The sequence below is a fragment of the Bombyx mandarina genome, chromosome 17, assembly GCF_030267445.1.
Source record: "Bombyx mandarina strain Sakado chromosome 17, ASM3026744v2".
Taxonomy (NCBI): domain Eukaryota; kingdom Metazoa; phylum Arthropoda; class Insecta; order Lepidoptera; family Bombycidae; genus Bombyx; species Bombyx mandarina.
The window spans coordinates 7,553,616-7,573,807 of record NC_143223.1 but is presented as its reverse complement, the minus strand read 5'-3'; the positions used below and the strand labels follow the sequence as shown (position 1 = coordinate 7,573,807).

Below are 20,192 nucleotides of genomic sequence, written 5' to 3'. Positions count from 1 at the left end.
TTTAAACGGTTTTAAGCGCGATATTTTTATTACAATGCTTCGGCCACGTTTCAGTAGCCGTGAGCACGGAAGGCAAAGATGTCCAATGTCAATGAGTCGAGTTCTTAGCTTGGTTATAAAAGTAATCTCTTCTTTCTCTGGCGACAATCGAGATCCATTCCGCACACGTGATTGCTAGGAAAGCTAAAAAAAAAGGAAAGCTAAGTATCTAATAGGAGTCCAACAAACAGACACAAAAGCAGCATTAACCAATTTTAACTAACCAATTTTGAAGTACGGCTAACAAATTTTTTTAAATTATTACAACACAAATCTACTCCATGCATTTACTCTTCTGTTAAATAAAAGTTTGTCCAAGTGTTGGCGAGCCTCGGCCAACTTTTGTAGCGGTGGTTAAAAATCGGTAATTTTGTTTAAAATTTAATATTATTTATTAGATTAAAGCTTAAAATATAACTTATACTTCATGTACTTACCGAAAGTAAGATACTCCGGCCGTTAAATTGCTATTTCGGGCATTTTTTTTGCAACTTTTGAATATACACTGCGGCATTGTGAGACGGGTTGACATTGGCTGTCTGAAGTGAACTAAACAAAATACGAGCTCACATTTCAAGTGAGCTGTTATTTAACGAGACGGATTTTTGCGCTGACCCGAAATCTAGTAACTATTGTTGATCGAAGGAAACTAATGACAATTCCGCGACGAGTGGGGGCCTATCTAACGATCTACGATCGATGGTTCCACAATAGAACACTACAGAAAAATATAAATTTTGACATTTTTGTAGTGTAAGAGCAGTGATGTCTTAAGGCTATCAGCATAGGTAGGGGAAAAAAAGGATGTTAGCTAATGGCTCGAATATGTCCGGTGTATCGCTAAAAGCTGGTATTCTGATCCCATATTTGTTTTGTAGTTTTTATAGATAGAATACGCACATTACGTATACAATTAGAACCGCAAAGAGATTGCCTTTTTTGGACTTAAATCAAAATTGTCAGGTCGAATAACTGTGTTTTGTATACAATGCCGAAAATTTTAATACGATGTAAAAAGTAAAGTCTTAAAAAACATTGCTCGTTCTAGCAAGAATAGACAGTGTGGTGATATCAATGCAGGCTCATATTGTGTCCCAGTACCAGTATAATCCCGGAAGGATATCAAGCAAAGTAGTTAATTTGTATGGTCAAATAATAAAACAAATTTTTCCATTTTAATATTTTAATTTGAAACATTGAATTGTTATTTTATTCTTTAATATAATTTTATAGGAGGTATATACTTACAACATAATATTATCACAACAGTCTGACTGGATACACAGATGTGGCAAGATTAGATTAATAATAAGAGATTCCTACCATATTCGATCAATTAATAAACTTATTGTTGAGCGAAGCAAAAACACACAAAATAAGCATATACAACTCGACCAAGCTAAGTTTGCACTTCGCTGGAATGCGGCGGTCCGCCCGCTTCCCCGCTCACCTTCCCGCGATCGTCCTTTCGTGTCAGTACGGTTAGCGTCTTTGTCGCCGACACGCGTCATACAAGTTTTCGTCTCCCTATATGAATTTTAATTTTGTTAACTGTTCTTGTTAGGTTTTTTGTTGAAGTTTAATTATATTATTGGACTATTTTTGTTAAGTTTTTGTTGAACTGTTGTTACCTGAACGCTTAACGTTCATTTTTTTTACTTCGAGAGTATTGCTGTGGGCAACAAAATGAAAGGAAAGGTGATACACAGTGAAGGGAGAAACATAATCCTGAAAAAGATTACTGAGCAATTGGGTTACAAATTTAAAAAGTGCAAGAATGCCCGGGTGGTCTTAATACAAAAACACGATATCGCTATATTCTAATGTACCTATGGACAACATATTGTTCAAAACAATAAATGCAAAGTAAAATATAACAAACATTTGTTTACATTTTTAAAGTCATAGCGAATCCTTTTTTCAGACCGTACCTAAGTGGCAGTGCGACGTAGTCGATGCGAGGTGCAAACTTAGCTCGGTCGAGCTGTACGTACTTTTTATATATCTTAACTACATTATGAATGTAATTAAAAACAATAAATTCAGTATTACTTGTAAAAGTTCTGATAAATAATCTGTATCTACTATAATTAAAATCTTACTAAAGAGTCCGTATATTGAAAATATTAAATTATAGTTATGTCAGTAAAACAAATTATTTCTCGGATTTTCTTCGGTTTTCACAAGTCGTAGTCATAACTAAGACTACTTTTAGTCAGTCTGCTTAACATTCAAATATCGACGAATAATATCTTATTCGTCAGTGACCACGAAAACTTTAACGTATTCGGAAGGTCGGAAATAATTTAATGACGATACAAAACGTGAGATTAAACTGTAGTATTAATTATGGCTAGAATGTCAAATACATACATAATTAATTTCTGACTCTATTGTACTAATTGAAGATGATTAGTCAATAAACATCGTACCACAGTCTCATTTAGCCTAATGTCAATCAAGATGAATTGTATATTGGGTCATTTAAGTTCCTTTCAGGAAACGAGGTCAGGATCTGTTTTTGAATTATTCTTTAAGATGTGTTTTTGTGAATAGCACCCAAGCGTTATTTCTTATACTTTGTTATTTGAGCATTTATTGTGATTCTAAACAGATGAGTTATCTATCAATTTACGAAAATTCATCCATTGTTAATTTACTTAAACATGTAATTACTCATAATAATAACGGTAGTCTATATTTTTGTTAAAAATATATTTGTAAAAGTCTATTGGGTACAGTTTAATAGACAAAGTCGGATATAAAAGGGGAATTCCCCAGTTCACTTACCCAAGATAAATAAATACGATGACATGTAAATCTGTATTGCCAGTACCTACTGTTATTAGTAATTCTTAAGAATCAATGCTGGGTAGGGATTGCCTGCGTAAATTTGAATTAAGAAAATCGAAATCCTTAATAGTTAAAATTTAATATAGACAAATCGAAAAGATTTTTCGGAAATCTCTGCCTCTGTTATTAATGTTATTATCGATGGACGATTAAGATTTGTGATAAAAAATAATGCTTTTTTTCAGAACTGTTAAAAAAATAACAACTTGCCATCAATTAACAGTTCTATATATTCAGGGGATTTCAAAACATCTAACATATCAAGTAACGATATGTCGAGTGGACAGATAGATATTAACAGAACCGACCTGTAAAAATATTTGATAATAAAAAAATTCATTCAATATGAGAAATTTGATAAGACATCCTGTTTGAAAATGGATAAGTACTATTTGGCCTATTAAAGATCTTAAATCGATTATAAAAATTCCACCACGGAACGGAGAACGTTTTTGTTGTACTCTGTATGGCAAGTTATGACAACAAAATTAAAAAATAACATAAGATTTTGCAAAAGGCCCGATAACATTTGCTACAGCATCAGAATAAATTCGATAGAAATAAAATGTTTACTCCACGTCCAACAAGTTCATTGTTCTTAATACACGAATTTTCAAATGTATTTTTATTATTAATTAATCCAATTATTGTACTACAATTCTCAGGCCAATTACTTGAAAAAATGTTATTGTTACTAATTATAGAAAGTTACATGCATTTCTTTGTATACCTCGTTTCTATTTTATGAAAAATAACCCGCACCTGTATATTATAGGATTTTAGTGTCTAATTAGCTGCTTAAGTTATAATTACAGTACCACGCCACAAGTCTTTTCTCTTGAGACTTTCTTATAAACTTTTTATTTAGCTGATAATAATTAATTTGGTAAGTTGGTTACACAACCATAATGTTTTGTATTGATTGAAAAAATAAATTAATCTAGTGAACGCTGTTGGTTTGTAAATGCGAGGAAAACTTGCTCGAGTGTTGTCTGCGCGACCGAGTAGTCATCAAGCGGCAGCGAGTCCCGCGCTAGTTCGAGCGCACTGAACACGCGCCACCACGGCAGCCCCGCCGACGACACGTGGTACGTGCTCATGCCCAGGTACGTCTCGCTGGGAACACAACGTTACCACTATTGTACCCCCTCACTCTACGTGATGCAACTAACTGCACATTCATTAAACAGTGCTAGTTCGAGCGCACTGAACACGCGCCACCACGGCAGCCCCGCCGACGACACGTGGTACGTGCTCATGCCCAGGTACGTCTCGCTGGGAACACAACGTTACCACTATTGTACCCCCTCACTCTACGTGATGCAACTAACTGCACATTCATTAAACAGTGCTAGTTCGAGCGCACTGAACACGCGCCACCACGGCAGCCCCGCCGACGACACGTGGTACGTGCTCATGCCCAGGTACGTCTCGCTGGGAACACAACGTTACCACTATTGTACCCCCTCACTCTACGTGATGCAACTAACTGCACATTCATTAAACAGTGCTAGTTCGAGCGCACTGAACACGCGCCACCACGGCAGCCCCGCCGACGACACGTGGTACGTGCTCATGCCCAGGTACGTCTCGCTGGGAACACAACGTTACCACTATTGTACCCCCTCACTCTACGTGATGCAACTAACTGCACATTCATTAAACAGTGCTAGTTCGAGCGCACTGAACACGCGCCACCACGGCAGCCCCGCCGACGACACGTGGTACGTGCTCATGCCCAGGTACGTCTCGCTGGGAACACAACGTTACCACTATTGTACCCCCTCACTCTACGTGATGCAACTAACTGCACATTCATTAAACAGTGCTAGTTCGAGCGCACTGAACACGCGCCACCACGGCAGCCCCGCCGACGACACGTGGTACGTGCTCATGCCCAGGTACGTCTCGCTGGGAACACAACGTTACCACTATTGTACCCCCTCACTCTACGTGATGCAACTAACTGCACATTCATTAAACAGTGCTAGTTCGAGCGCACTGAACACGCGCCACCACGGCAGCCCCGCCGACGACACGTGGTACGTGCTCATGCCCAGGTACGTCTCGCTGGGAACACAACGTTACCACTATTGTACCCCCTCACTCTACGTGATGCAACTAACTGCACATTCATTAAACAGTGCTAGTTCGAGCGCACTGAACACGCGCCACCACGGCAGCCCCGCCGACGACACGTGGTACGTGCTCATGCCCAGGTACGTCTCGCTGGGAACACAACGTTACCACTATTGTACCCCCTCACTCTACGTGATGCAACTAACTGCACATTCATTAAACAGTGCTAGTTCGAGCGCACTGAACACGCGCCACCACGGCAGCCCCGCCGACGACACGTGGTACGTGCTCATGCCCAGGTACGTCTCGCTGGGAACACAACGTTACCACTATTGTACCCCCTCACTCTACGTGATGCAACTAACTGCACATTCATTAAACAGTGCTAGTTCGAGCGCACTGAACACGCGCCACCACGGCAGCCCCGCCGACGACACGTGGTACGTGCTCATGCCCAGGTACGTCTCGCTGGGAACACAACGTTACCACTATTGTACCCCCTCACTCTACGTGATGCAACTAACTGCACATTCATTAAACAGTGCTAGTTCGAGCGCACTGAACACGCGCCACCACGGCAGCCCCGCCGACGACACGTGGTACGTGCTCATGCCCAGGTACGTCTCGCTGGGAACACAACGTTACCACTATTGTACCCCCTCACTCTACGTGATGCAACTAACTGCACATTCATTAAACAGTGCTAGTTCGAGCGCACTGAACACGCGCCACCACGGCAGCCCCGCCGACGACACGTGGTACGTGCTCATGCCCAGGTACGTCTCGCTGGGAACACAACGTTACCACTATTGTACCCCCTCACTCTACGTGATGCAACTAACTGCACATTCATTAAACAGTGCTAGTTCGAGCGCACTGAACACGCGCCACCACGGCAGCCCCGCCGACGACACGTGGTACGTGCTCATGCCCAGGTACGTCTCGCTGGGAACACAACGTTACCACTATTGTACCCCCTCACTCTACGTGATGCAACTAACTGCACATTCATTAAACAGTGCTAGTTCGAGCGCACTGAACACGCGCCACCACGGCAGCCCCGCCGACGACACGTGGTACGTGCTCATGCCCAGGTACGTCTCGCTGGGAACACAACGTTACCACTATTGTACCCCCTCACTCTACGTGATGCAACTAACTGCACATTCATTAAACAGTGCTAGTTCGAGCGCACTGAACACGCGCCACCACGGCAGCCCCGCCGACGACACGTGGTACGTGCTCATGCCCAGGTACGTCTCGCTGGGAACACAACGTTACCACTATTGTACCCCCTCACTCTACCCCTTCTTTGTAACGCAATAAGCTGCATATGATTGAAAGCTACGATATTATGACAGAGTACAGCCCATTACTTTTAGGTGATTTTGTTCTGTGTGCTGAGTTAAAGAAATACTTACACGAGTTTAACTTCATTGAAATTTTTCTTCATATATTGGTCGATGCGTGTGATATCGCTATCCCTGTCAGTTCCCGATCGACATTTAATAACAATCGTATAGCCTGGAACAGAAAAACTAATGAAGTAATTTTATAAGCTTCGTCAACCTAGCTTTTGGGGTTATAATATAGGTTACAATCATGAAATAATTTGTACTATACTATGTGTCCCGGAAATTGTATAAGAAATCGGACTAATGAAATCAAATATGTAGATTTCGTAAAATACCTAGTCTGGCCATAAATACTGTTACAAAGGAAAACAAAAAAAAACTCTATGGCAAATAACATTTCTTACTTTTACAGTGTGTTAGTTTAATACATAAATATAAAACAATTTAAAGTATAAAAAGCTTATTCGAAGTGGTCTCTATTGGCTGCAATACAGTCCTTTAAACGTTGAGGCCAGTTACCAATAGAAGCACGCACTCTTTCCATGGGAAAATTTTTCACTGCCAATCGTACGGATTGTTTTATGGACTCCAAATTATCATGGCGTTTAGAGCAAGCCGTATTCTCTAAAACTGACCATAAATCATAATCCAGCGGATTAAGATCGGGACTAGACGACGGCCAGTCTTCAGCTCTGATGAAGTGCGAAACGTTCGTTTCCAACCAAAACTGCGTAGACCGAGCTTTATGACCTGGCGCCGAGTCTTGCTGGAAGGACCATTCTTGATTATTGAACATGGTGTTGTTAAGGGGCTTCACTACCTTCACAAGAATGGTATCTTGATACACTTGTGCCGATGTTTTGATACCTTTTTCACAAAAGTATGGCTCAGTCATAGCTTCATAGCTAATACCCCACCAAACCACCACTGAAGTCGGATAGTGCCCACGTTGCACTCTGTCGACTAAATGGGAAGCTTCCTTAGAGCTTTGTTGATTGTGTCATCGTATTCTGATAAAGAACCAAGTTTTTCTGAATGAAAATAATTTCTCACTACATCTATACCACCAGTAATTACGCAAATTATAATCTTGTTTGATTTTTAGTACACGATGGTATTCCTTCACCGTGGAAGTCAACCGTGAACAATTGTAACAAAATACGTATTTCATTACAAAAATTGGTACCCGCCTGCGGGATTCGAGCACCGGTGCATCGCTTGACATGAATGCACGGGGCGGGGCGTCTTATCCTTTAGACCACGACGACTTCAAATTTAATAGATTACGGTAGAATTTGGATCACTGAACGGTCGCTAAATGACTTACCCTGCGAGAATTTACTCTTGAGATGTTGCAGCGAGCCGAGACAGCAGAGCCTGCCGTTGACCATGACGGTGAGCTTGGAGCAGAGAGCCTCGCACTCCTCCATGCTGTGTGACGTCAGCACCACGCTGCGCCCGCCGCCCACCGCGCTGCTGATGCCGCGCCACACGAGCCGCTTCGACGCCGGATCCATGCCTTTCATTATTGATGGATTTAAACTTATTTCAAAATATCAACTAAATAATATTTAATATTACTGTTCTCCTTATAAAGCTAATATGGTGTAACTACAGTACAAAATATAGTATATTTCACTTTTATATTAAGCACAGCGCTAGGGACTCTTATTCGTGAAGGATCAGTGTATTGTCACAGTAGTTACTGAATCTAATTTTAATTTACTAGTAAACATAGAGCAGCCTATATTGAACAATGACGTCAATGTTTACGTACACACAAAACATGTATATATTCCATTAAAGTAAACTACATTGGCGGGAAAGGGTTATATTATCTTCTCTCAATATCATAAATTAAAGTTTAAGCCATTTTATCTTAGTAAATATATTAATTAGTATCAGCATTAATGGGATAACGATTTAAATTTAAATTATTTCTTCACAAAAAGTGCCCCTTGCCTTTAAGTTTTAATGAATACGACATCAATCTGCAATGCCGTCTTGAGACAAAATCAAACGTTACCTGTTGTTGGTTCATCCAGGAAAACTAACGACGAAGCGCTTAACAAAGCTACAGCAGTACTTATTTTTCTTTTTGTTCCACCGCTGCACTCATGAACCTATTGAAGTTTCAAACTATTACTCCACGTCGTATAGTAAGTGAAAGAACAATTTTAGTGGTAGGACCTCTTGTGAGTCCGCAAGGGTGGGTACCACCGCCCCGCCTATTTCTGCCGTGAAGCAGTAATGCGTTTCGGTTTGAAGGGTGGGGCAGCCGTAACTATACTGAGACCTTAGAATTTATATCTCAAGGTGGGTGGCGCATTTACGTTATAGATGTCTATGGGCTCCAGTAACCACTTAACACCTGGTGGGCTGTGAGCTCGTCCACCTATCCAAGCAATAAAAAAAAAATAGTTTGAGAGCTCTTAATTGATGTCAGCGTCACAAAAATATATTCGAAAGGGAATTTTATGTTATTGTTAAATATTTATTGTAACTGTACTATGAATATACTTTTGGAAATGTTACCTTTTTATCGTAGTGTACGACAAATCCCAGTTCAACAGCGAGACGATGAGCAAGTACATCACCAACTCGCTGAGGTATACCGCGTAACAAACAAAAGATCTGGAGGGTCTCTCTCGCAGTAAGGTTATCGAATAATGCGTCGAACTGGGGGCAGTAACCTGTGAGCAAAATTAGGATAGTGGAGAGTAAATGAGTTGTATTCACAAATAGTTTTGTATTATAATAGCTGTTACAGTTCGACTTGCGTAATGTGGTAGTGTGGTAGGGTCGACTCACCAATAAGGCGGTGCACGTCCTGCACGTGTGCTCGCACCGAGTGTCCGTGCACGAGCGCGTCGCCGTCCGACACGCGTGCGTCGCCGGTCAGCATGCGGACCGAGCTGATGTGTAATAGGGTCAACTCACCAATGAGGCGGTGCACGTCCTGCACGTGTGCTCGCACCGAGTGTCCGTGCACGAGCGCGTCGCCGTCCGACACGCGTGCGTCGCCGGTCAGCATGCGGACCGAGCTGATGTGTAATAGGGTCAACTCACCAATGAGGCGGTGCACGTCCTGCACGTATGCTCGCACCGAGTGTCCGTGCACGAGCGCGTCGCCGTCCGACACGCGTGCGTCGCCGGTCAGCATGCGGACCGAGCTGATGTGTAATAGGGTCAACTCACCAATGAGGCGGTGCACGTCCTGCACGTGTGCTCGCACCGAGTGTCCGTGCACGAGCGCGTCGCCGTCCGACACGCGTGCGTCGCCGGTCAGCATGCGGACCGAGCTGATGTGTAATAGGGTCAACTCACCAATGAGGCGGTGCACGTCCTGCACGTGTGCTCGCACCGAGTGTCCGTGCACGAGCGCTTCGCCGTCCGACACGCGTGCGTCGCCGGTCAGCATGCGGACCGAGCTGATGTGTAATAGGGTCAACTCACCAATGAGGCGGTGCACGTCCTGCACGTGTGCTCGCACCGAGTGTCCGTGCACGAGCGCGTCGCCGTCCGACACGCGTGCGTCGCCGGTCAGCATGCGGACCGAGCTGATGTGTAATAGGGTCAACTCACCAATGAGGCGGTGCACGTCCTGCACGTGTGCTCGCACCGAGTGTCCGTGCACGAGCGCTTCGCCGTCCGACACGCGTGCGTCGCCGGTCAGCATGCGGACCGAGCTGATGTGTAATAGGGTCAACTCACCAATGAGGCGGTGCACGTCCTGCACGTGTGCTCGCACCGAGTGTCCGTGCACGAGCGCGTCGCCGTCCGACACGCGTGCGTCGCCGGTCAGCATGCGGACCGAGCTGATGTGTAATAGGGTCAACTCACCAATGAGGCGGTGCACGTCCTGCACGTGTGCTCGCACCGAGTGTCCGAGCACGAGCGCTTCGCCGTCCGACACGCGTGCGTCGCCGGTCAGCATGCGGACCGAGCTGATGTGTAATAGGGTCAACTCACCAATGAGGCGGTGCACGTCCTGCACGTGTGCTCGCACCGAGTGTCCGTGCACGAGCGCGTCGCCGTCCGACACGCGTGCGTCGCCGGTCAGCATGCGGAAGGTGCTGGTCTTGCCGGCGCCGTTGACTCCGAGCAGGCCGAAGCACTCTCCGCCGCGCACCGCGAACGTGAGTCGGTCGACGGCTACGAGGCGCCGGTAGCGCTTGCTCAGCTCGCGACACACGAGGCTGAACGCGGTGACCTCATTACGCGAAAATGCCAGTACGCGCCGTCTCTCCGTGGCGACGTCATCGTCTTCGACTGCCTCCTCTACAGAGGTTTTCGTTTGCGACATTTTATCACGAGGTTTGTACATGAGCTACAACATTAACTGTCAGTTAAAACCAAGAAATATCTTTAATGTACGTTAATTGACAGAAAAAAATTTCATCCATTTTGATAGAACCTTGTCCGAATGGCTAGCGAATGGTTGCCTTTCGGCGCCTTTTGAGGGGGTATAGGGTGACCCAGTACAATGGTCTCCACCGCCGCCCACGGGTCAGTAGATGACTTGAATCTGGGTGTTACTATTAAACTCTACCCCAGTTGTTGTGCCGGAGTCGGAGACCGAAATCCACTCATTTCGGCGATCGTATGCAGGGTGGATTGGGGGTCCTTGCATGCTCTGCACCAGCTCCTCGCGCATCCTCTTTTCGACTATTCATTGCGCCTGTCGCTTTATTCAGGTATTGCCTTGTTCTCACCTCTGGCATCCTACCTCTCCGAATCCTTACTCTTCAACCAAAAACAATTATGAACATTGACAAAAGTCAGAGCACGTTGCCGGAATTGGCGAGCGACCGAAGAGCTATCTCTCCTGGAGCCGTGCTTTCTGGGCGCTGGATAAGGCTAAGGCTAAAGAAGATAAGGTGCGAGTGGGCCTAAATGCATTCCCGGAGTGGTTCTAAAAACATGCGCCTTTGAATTGACAACTACACTAACGCGTCTGTATCGCCTCTCGTTCAGTACCAACAGGGTTCCGTCTTCATGAAAGGCCGCCCATGTCCACCCTATCCCCAAGAAGGGTGATCGGTCAGACCCCTCGATTTGAAGACCGCCAAGCTTGCGGATCGCCAGCTGATCAGTGACCGGCAGGATGGCCTCCCATACAGTCACTCAGCTGGCAATCTTCTTGTATACTTCAGACATCGACAGGTTGAAGGATTGGGTTGCAAGGCGAGGCTCTCATTGTTAGCCTTAACGTCGCGAAGGCCTTCGATAGGGTCTGGCATAGGACACTTCTATCGAATCTTCTAGCTTACGGAGTCCCCGAGGAACTCTGCAAGTGGATCGCGAGCTTTTTAAATGTATGAAACATCACACACGTCATCGATGGCTGCTGCTCCGATATCATGATCATCAAAGTTGGCATCCCACAAGGTTCAGTGCTCTCCCACACACTTTTCGTTCTCCATATCAATGAGATGCTATCTATTGATGTCATACATGTCATTCGAATGATAACACCGCGGATACGCGATATATCGGCCATCAGAGTCTTTCTCGGAACGTGGCCGGTGGTCAGAGTGGGGTGAACTAAATTCTGTTCAGTTCAACACATTGAAGACACAAGTTTGGGCGCTCACTGCGAAGGCCCCTATTGTTATGACGCCGCAATTATTATTTTTGTAGCTTAGATGGGTGGACGAGCTCACAGCCCACCTGCTGTTAAGTGGTTACTGGTGCCCATAGACATCTACGACGTAAATGCCCCACCCACTTTGAGATATAAGTTCTAAGGTCTCAGTATAGCTAGTTACAACGGCTGCCCCCCCTTCAAACCGAAACGCATTACTGCTTCACGGCAGAAATAGGGAGGGTGGTGGTACCTACCCGCGCGGACTCACAAGAGATCCTACCACCAGTTATTCCACGCGGGCGGAGTCGCGGGCAAAAGCTAGTCTGCGTATAAAGGCAATAAAAAAAACGTAAAGCTATGTAGACCTTGGCAAGAAGTTCATATTCCTTCACGAGTAGTATGCTGAACGTTACTGTACCGACAGCGAACATAGTAAACAAGTATCTTCCGATTCCAGGTTCGCTCCATTTCATAAAAGGATCGTCTTCAACTGGAAAATAATTTAAATTTCATATTTTATTCGATCGAATTTAAGCAGAAATTGAAATGTATTAAAATTAGTTGTGTTCAGTGATTTCGTAAATTACGAAGAAAAATAAAGTGCTAATAAACTATGTATGAAAATGTATTTTATAATTCAGCAATAACATTGATTAATAGCATTAAAGTAAAAAATTTTGAGATTAGGTACTCATCATCATTATCCTGCCCTTCTCCCAGTCACCTGGGGTCGGCGCAACATGTTTTCTCCTTCCATACTCTTCTATCATATACCATTTCTTCGCTCACTCCCCTCCTACCCATATCGTCTTTCACACAATCCATCCATTTCTTCTTAGGTCTACCTCTTCCTCTAAATCCTTCCACATTCATAGTTAACACTCTCCTAACAACCTCATTTTCATTCCGTCTCATCACATGTCCATACCATCCCAAACGTGCACTCCTCAGCTTCTCTGTCACAGGTGCCACTTTCAGACTTCCTCTAACATATTCATTCCGTATTCTATCCATTCTCGTTACTCCACACATCCATCGCAACATTCGCATCTCTGCTGCATGCAATCGCCTTTCATCCGCCACTTTCGTTGTCCAACAAGCTGATCCATACAAGACGGCAGGCCTTATTAAGGTCTTATATATCTTCCCTTTTAGGGGAAGAGGGATGTGCGAGTCACATATGGTGCCCGTGACCTGCCGCCATTTCATCCATCCTGCGTCAATTCTGTGCCTCACAGTACGATCCAGTTCACCGTCGCTTTGGATAACAGACCCTAGGTATCGGAAGTCTTGACATACTGGCAAAGGTATTCCGTCGAGGAAAATGGGTGTAAAATTGGAGAGACCACCAAAATCACAGAACAGATGTTCGGTTTTCGATCTGCTGATTTTTAGGCCAACACTCTCCAACTTGCATCGCCATTTCTCCAGTATGTTTTGGACCTCGAGCCCGTTTTCTCCGACGAGCACTATGTCATCGGCAAACAGCATACACCAAGGGGGCTCTTCCTGTATCTCCGATGTCAAGGCATCCATCACAAGCAGGAAGAGATAGGGACTTAGTGCAGACCCTTGGTGTAAGCCCACTGCCACATTGAACTCGTCGGAATTCCCCGCGGCGGTTCGTACATACGTCCTGGCTCGACTGTACATGGCACAGATTAACCTCACATACTTACCAGGTATACCTTTCTCATTCAATGCCCACCACAAAACTGCTCTAGGTACTCGGTCGTACGCTTTTTCTAGATCAACGAACACCATATGCAGATTCCTGTGCACGTCGCGATGTTTTTCGCACACTTGGCGTAGTGCAAATATGGCGTCCGTTGTCCCGCGACCAGGCATGAACCCGAACTGGTTTTGGGTGATCTCACTTTCATCTCGCAATCGCTTTTCTATCACTTTCTCCCAAACTTTCATACTATGAGACATAAGCTTTATTCCCCGATAGCTGCCACAGTCTTGCACATCCCCTTTATTTTTGTATATGGGCACCAGCGTGCTGATGCTCCATTCCGTAGGGATCACTTCTTCTTGCAGCAGCTTATTGAAGAATAAAGTCAGCCACTTATATCCGTCTTCTCCCAGTATCTTCCATACTTCCACTGGTATACCGTCTGGTCCTTCCGATTTTCCGCTTTTCATACTTCTCACTGCCTCTCTAACTTCATACATACTAATCTCATTCACAAGTCCGACGTTCTCTGGCTTCCTATTAATCACTCTATTCCAGTCGTTCTCCTCATTCATTAATTTTTCAAAATATATCTTCCAGCGCTCTTTTATTTCGTCATCTCTCATTAAAACTTTACCTGTCTCATTTTTCATACATCTGACATGCTTAATATCTTTCGCTCTTTCTTCTCTAGCTCTTGTAATACGGTAAAGTTCCTTTTGTCCACGAGGTCCATCTAAAGCGGTATACAACCGTTTCTGAGCGTCAGACCTGGCTATAGCAACCGCTTTAGTGGCCTTTTTCTTACATTCTCTATACTCATTCTTCCTAGCTTGCCTCTCACTTTCATTACCTCTTTCTAGTTGCCACTTTTTGAATGCATTCTTCTTTTCTTTCAATTCTCTCTGTACATTCTCATTCCACCACCATGTATCCTTGTCAATTATACCTTTCCCTTTTGATTCGCCGAGCACAGCCTTAGCTGTCTTCCTGACACTATTTGCCATTTCATCCCAACAATCATTCGCAGATTTCTCTTTCATATCCTTCATTTCCAAGATGTTTTCTATCATTATTTCCCTAAATCGACCAGCATACTCATCTGTCTCTAGCATACGCCATCTAATTTTTGGCGAGAGACGGTTTTTTCTCCTTAGGTACTTGTAACTGACTGTAATGTCCATTAGTAACAGTCTATGCTGCGTCACCAATGCTTCACCCGGCAGTACTTTGCAGTTTTTGACACAGACCAACTTACTTCTCTTAATCAGAAAGTAGTCGATCTGTGTCGCGTGATTACCACTCTTATAGGTGATAAGGTGTTCAGGCCGTTTCTGGAACCACGTATTCGCCACTGCCAGGTTAAAGGTAGTCGCAGCTTGGAGCAACTGGTCTCCATCATCATTACGATTGCCATACCCCCACCCTCCATGCACCCTTTCATAGCCCTCATTTGTAGCTCCTACATGTCCATTAAAATCACCTCCTATACAAATCTCTTCACTCTCTGGAATGCGAATCATAACACTATCAAAATCCTGCCAAAATTTTTCTTTCACGTCCTCCTTGCACCCGGACTGAGGCGCGTACACACTTATAACATTCAAAATAACACTTTCACAAACTATTTTTACGGTTATTATCCTATCACTCGTTCTCATGACATGCGCCACACAATCTTTCAAATCCTTATCTAACACTACTCCCACGCCATTCCTTCTTCCATCACTTCCACTATAATACAGCTTATATCCTTCACCAATTTCTCTAGCTTTCGCTCCTTTCCACCTAGTCTCTTGCAGACATGCTATATTTATTCTTTTCCTCTTTAACACATCTACTAGCTCCCTTCCTTTCCCAGTCATACTGCCCACATTCCAGCTTGCATACCTCAATCTCATCTCTCTCACATTTTGGGCTTGCGTCTTACGTCGCACCCGCCCGTGATGCGACAACCCTCGTCCACTTTCCACAGAGACCGGGTGCTGTCCCTGCGCGTCGCCTGCGGGGGACGCCCTAGCCCTGGTGCTCTTCTTTTTATTCCTTCTCATGTTGCTCTAAGTTTTGGCAAAGTTTTTATGACCGGCCGCCTGCCTGACGTCAACCCTCCTTGGGAATGCTTTTGTTGACCTTGGGCCGAGGTTTTATTGGCTTTGGTCTGGCTTTGGCTCTTAGTCGCCTTCTACGACACCCATGAGCTAAGTTTGGGTTGGGGGTATTCTTAGGCGCCCACCACACGAATTACACTATATTCATCTAATACTACAGAAAAACAAAAATGAAGAGAATTATTTTTTGAGTTCTGTGTTCAATACCATCACCGCTATAGTTTCGTACGATCGTCTTAAGTTTTGAAGGAATAAAACGACTAACTACATAGAAGAGACATAGAAAGCATCACAACACGCACTCACAAGGCTCACTTACTACAACACACGGTAAGGTTCAGCTGGTTGCATATTGTGTGTCGTGTGCAATTCTCAATACGTAATTGGTCGCAGAGGCCTTCGCAGGCCAACAATGAAAATGACGATACACTCATGTCTCTGTATGCAAAGAGAAAAATATTAACCTAGCAAATATCATCAAAGTATTCTGAAAAAAATATGTGTTTTTATGAGAGTAAATCATCTGTCGTATAACTTTAGCTACGGATTGACTGACCGCGCAGCGACTGTACGTGTGTGTGTGGGTCATGTGATAAGAGAAATGAAGTCTATTATCTTATTACTCTCTTGAACTAATTAAAATTCACCAACTCTTTAGTTTTGTGCGCTCACTAAAGGCTATCGATCGATTCAGATAATCACACAAAAACGTAATAAAAAATGTTTTATGAATATTCAGTACACCTTCTCCCTCAATTACAGTAGAAAATAAATGTAAAGTTGAACAATAATCGTAGTGTACAGCATATTCATTGATCGAATTAGGAAAAATTACCTGAAACTCCGGCTGATACAGTAAATAGGTAGCGGCGAAAAAATCCAATCAAACAGATGTGCATAAAAAGGACTTCCGACTTGTGGTAATCTTAACACTTCGGTAATTAAAAACGGCATACAACCTAAAAATATTTTTTTCATTTATACATAATTTATTTCTTGCATTACAATTTTGTTTAATAAGAGAATTTAGTAGCAGTTGTTTTCGGCGTCGCTTAGATGTATAAGCTGAAGAATAGTTGAACTTTATAAGCTATTAATAAAATTCTCTGATCTGTTATTTCAAAGATAAGTAGGTAGATCAAACATTTTATACTTACCACTGAATACGTTGACGAAGCACATTTTCGAAAATCCAGTCGCAGCAGAGTCAAAGTAGAATGATGCCAGATAGTGTATTGGTATTATTGCCAGTGAAAACACTACGAGAACTAGTAACACCCGCCCTGTACATAAATATTATTGAAGTCTTTCATATTTATCCGCTAATAAATAGTAGGTCATGTCGTCTTCTCGCATCAAAACTGTATAATCTCAAAACTTATTTTCCAGGAGAGTGTTATAAAGGTTTAACATGTGATATTTTTAATATTAATCATCTTTGCAGCATTTATTTTCAGTTACATTATCTGTCTTTTAAAGAAAGATAAAACTATGTAATAATTTTGTTAATAGTAGTCAAAACATAGGTAAACTAAAAAAAACTAAACTAGGCTCTTTTGACAGTATTTATGAGAAGAATACTGGTGATACCAAATGATTCCGTATATTAACTCAATCTATACTCTATACTAATATTATAAAGAGGAAAGATTTGTTTGTTTGTTTGTTTCGAATAGGCTCCGAAACTACTGGACCGATTTGAAAAATTCTTTTTCCATTAGAAGCCGACATTGTCCCTGATGAACATAGGCTACTTTTTTTAATTTTTTTTTTTTTTTTTTTGGTTTCATGTGTGTTTTAATGTTTCCGAAGCGAAGCGAGGGCGGGTCGCTAGTATCGAATATTTTTGGAAAGTGTACACTTTTAATGCGAAAAGACGATGTGATACGAAAGAAAAAAAACATGAAAATCACATTGCAACACTACTAATTTTAGCAGCAGTGTTTTCTAAATATGTAACCCGCGTATTCCGATCGTATTCAGTGGTGGTATGTTGTACGGTGTGTTTCACGGGTACACCACCACCATAATGCCTGTTTCAGTCGGACGGGAGAACATTTCTACAAGACCAATTGAGACTTTGACTTCTTTTCTTAGAGTGGACGGTATTTGAGTCGTAATGTCTATAGGTTCCGCTGATAATTCAATATCAACGGGCAATCAATAATGCTATTAATTAATATAAACACCTCTTAGACTAGCAATAATAAGCTAAAAAGATAAATTACTCGTCTATCGTGAACAAAAAATTTTACGTTAAAAATGCCATAAAAACTGAAATGTCGTCAGTTCATTCTAAAAGCACACATCAGTGTGGTTTGAACTTAATGCTGTAATCAAGCTGAATGTTAACTTAAAATTTGCTTTCCCCTACCCCTTGCACCGGGGTTCCCGGCTTCTTGGAGTCAGTCTCAGAGATATAATGGGTATACCGAAGCATGTTTGAACACGCTGATTCAATACTTATTGTTTACGAATACGCGACATCGAAGCTCATATTGTTTATACCATATGAACTAGCGAGCGGTGCTTCTCGTCGTAGATGGTCGATGTCGCTTAAATGCATTTAGAACTAACTGCCAAGTCAAACAGTTTTACTGGTGGTAAGACCTCTTTTGAGTCCGCACGGGTTGGAACCACCACCCCGCCTATTTCAGCCGTGAAGCAGTAATGCGTTTCGGTTTGAAGGGTGGGGCAGCCGTTGTAACTATACTGAGACCTTAGAACTTATATCTCAAGATGGGTATATCGCAAGATGCGGAAACACCAGGTGGGCTGTGAGCTCGTCCACCCATCTAAGCAATAAAAGTAAAAGTAAGAAGTAGCCAAAAACACACACATACAGTCATATTATACGGGTTAAACAAAACACATGACATACACAAATTAAGGTAGGATATCGTGGAATCACCAAACCGAGTCTCACCTAATTCCTGAGGCGTGGAGAGCGTCTTCTCGTGGAAACAAGCGAGAGTAAAGACAATACACAAGTAGATAAGGAACAGCCACAGCCAGTCCCACACAAGCGCACTGAGCCACAGGACGGCCGGCCGCACGCCAGACACGCGCTGCAAGAGCTTGGCCCCGCTGCGCCGCTCCTGCTCAACCCACCCGATTTTAAGCATCACCTTTTTTCCCCTACCTATTCGCTAAGAGGCTATTCCAGCTATGCCCGGACGGATAAGTGAGCTCATGGGCTGAACCTGAGAGAGTTTGCTAACACTAGCCTTAGCAAGAGTAGTGGCTTCACTGAATCTAATACCGGATCGGAATCGTGACTCACTGAAACGATCCGGCTAGAAACTCAGTGGGCTGTGACCATGTGTTAGTTAGCTCGTATAACTCTTCATCGTAATCGACGAGGACAGTGACTAGTGCTCGAGAGGCTTAAAAGCACCGGTAGTGAATCCGGGGATCCGACAAGACATGTTTCGGGTGAAGACGGCTTTGCGTTGCCCCGTCGCGGACGGATAAGTCAACATCACCATGACTAGCCGCTGAACCCTCCTAACCCGACCCTCATCCTAACCGCGCTCGGAAATTGACTATACTATTAATGTAGATGTAAGTTTCATTACACTTTCAGTATATCAGCCTTATTCCCGAAGAAAAAAAAAACCTTTCGTCAAAAAAATCATGAGTCTTTGATTGACATTAGCCGTTATACCATTGCAATTGGAACTTCGACAAGGTTTACGGTATTCATCACATACATCTATGACCGTGCTACATTTGGGAGCTCTGAAGTCGAGTTTCTTTAGGTTAATCTTATTAAAAGCGATATTATTATTCCAAGACAAATTCGCTGGTGAAAACATAATGTCAAACGAATGATGAGTTTCTCGCCAGATCTTCTCAGTGGGTCGCGTTTCCGATCCGGCGGTAGATTCTGCGAAGCACGGCTCTTGCTAGGGCCAGTGTTAGCAACACTTCCGGTTTGAGCCTCGTGAGCTCACATACATGTTAGGGTGAAGCTGAAATAGCCTCTCAAGGCTACCAGCATAGCTAGGAAAAAAAAGACGAAGTTAAACGTTCAATGTATCCAAACTAGGATTTCGTTCTAAGTTTGTGGGTATCGGAAATACACATACGAAACAAGCACACTTACATTTAGACCTCAAACACTAAATACTATTTAAAAAGATCGAACCCGGGCCCCATGGTTATACTATTAAACTTGAATTTTAAAAAACCCTGGCACATAGAAAGTTAGTGTAATTAATTTTTTGGCAACTTACTTTAACTGAAAAGAGGACGAGAAACGAAGTCACGAAAGCCATACAGAATCCAATATTAAATGCGAATTGAAATCCCATGCTGCTACCGGTAGCCATTACTTCAACCTGAAACGTAACAGACACGAATAAATTAACTTTTGCAATGAAAACGGAAATCACCGTTAGGATTTGGTAACAATACCTAATACTTTTTTTTTATCCAGTAGTATACATACAGTTTTCAGTTCAGTATAAAATGAAAACCTTTACTTC

At 43.3% G+C, this 20,192-nt stretch overlaps 1 protein-coding gene and 1 long non-coding RNA gene across 2 annotated transcripts in view; both read right to left on the bottom strand.

Annotated features, from left to right (window-relative positions):
- LOC149501125 (uncharacterized) lies at positions 1-679 on the bottom strand. Its single transcript, XR_016324441.1, has 2 exons — positions 477-679; positions 1-183 (listed from the first exon to the last, which is right to left on the bottom strand). It is a non-coding gene; the product is annotated as an uncharacterized LOC149501125 (long non-coding RNA).
- A 525-nt stretch (positions 680-1,204) lies between these two features.
- The window catches only part of LOC114253218 (ATP binding cassette subfamily A member 3), a 34,909-nt gene continuing 15,921 nt past the window's right edge, over positions 1,205-20,192 (bottom strand). Inside the window, exons 18-29 of the mRNA XM_089734364.1 lie at positions 19,941-20,045; positions 18,629-18,800; positions 16,860-16,985; positions 16,538-16,661; positions 16,022-16,140; positions 12,282-12,406; positions 10,299-10,656; positions 8,862-9,019; positions 8,353-8,449; positions 7,654-7,845; positions 6,393-6,495; positions 1,205-4,008 (exon numbers count right to left, since the gene is read on the bottom strand). Coding sequence (XP_089590490.1) covers positions 3,828-4,008; positions 6,393-6,495; positions 7,654-7,845; positions 8,353-8,449; positions 8,862-9,019; positions 10,299-10,656; positions 12,282-12,406; positions 16,022-16,140; positions 16,538-16,661; positions 16,860-16,985; positions 18,629-18,800; positions 19,941-20,045 — 1,860 coding nt within the window. The 3' untranslated portion in view covers positions 1,205-3,827. The remainder of the gene's footprint in view (positions 4,009-6,392; positions 6,496-7,653; positions 7,846-8,352; positions 8,450-8,861; positions 9,020-10,298; positions 10,657-12,281; positions 12,407-16,021; positions 16,141-16,537; positions 16,662-16,859; positions 16,986-18,628; positions 18,801-19,940; positions 20,046-20,192) is intronic.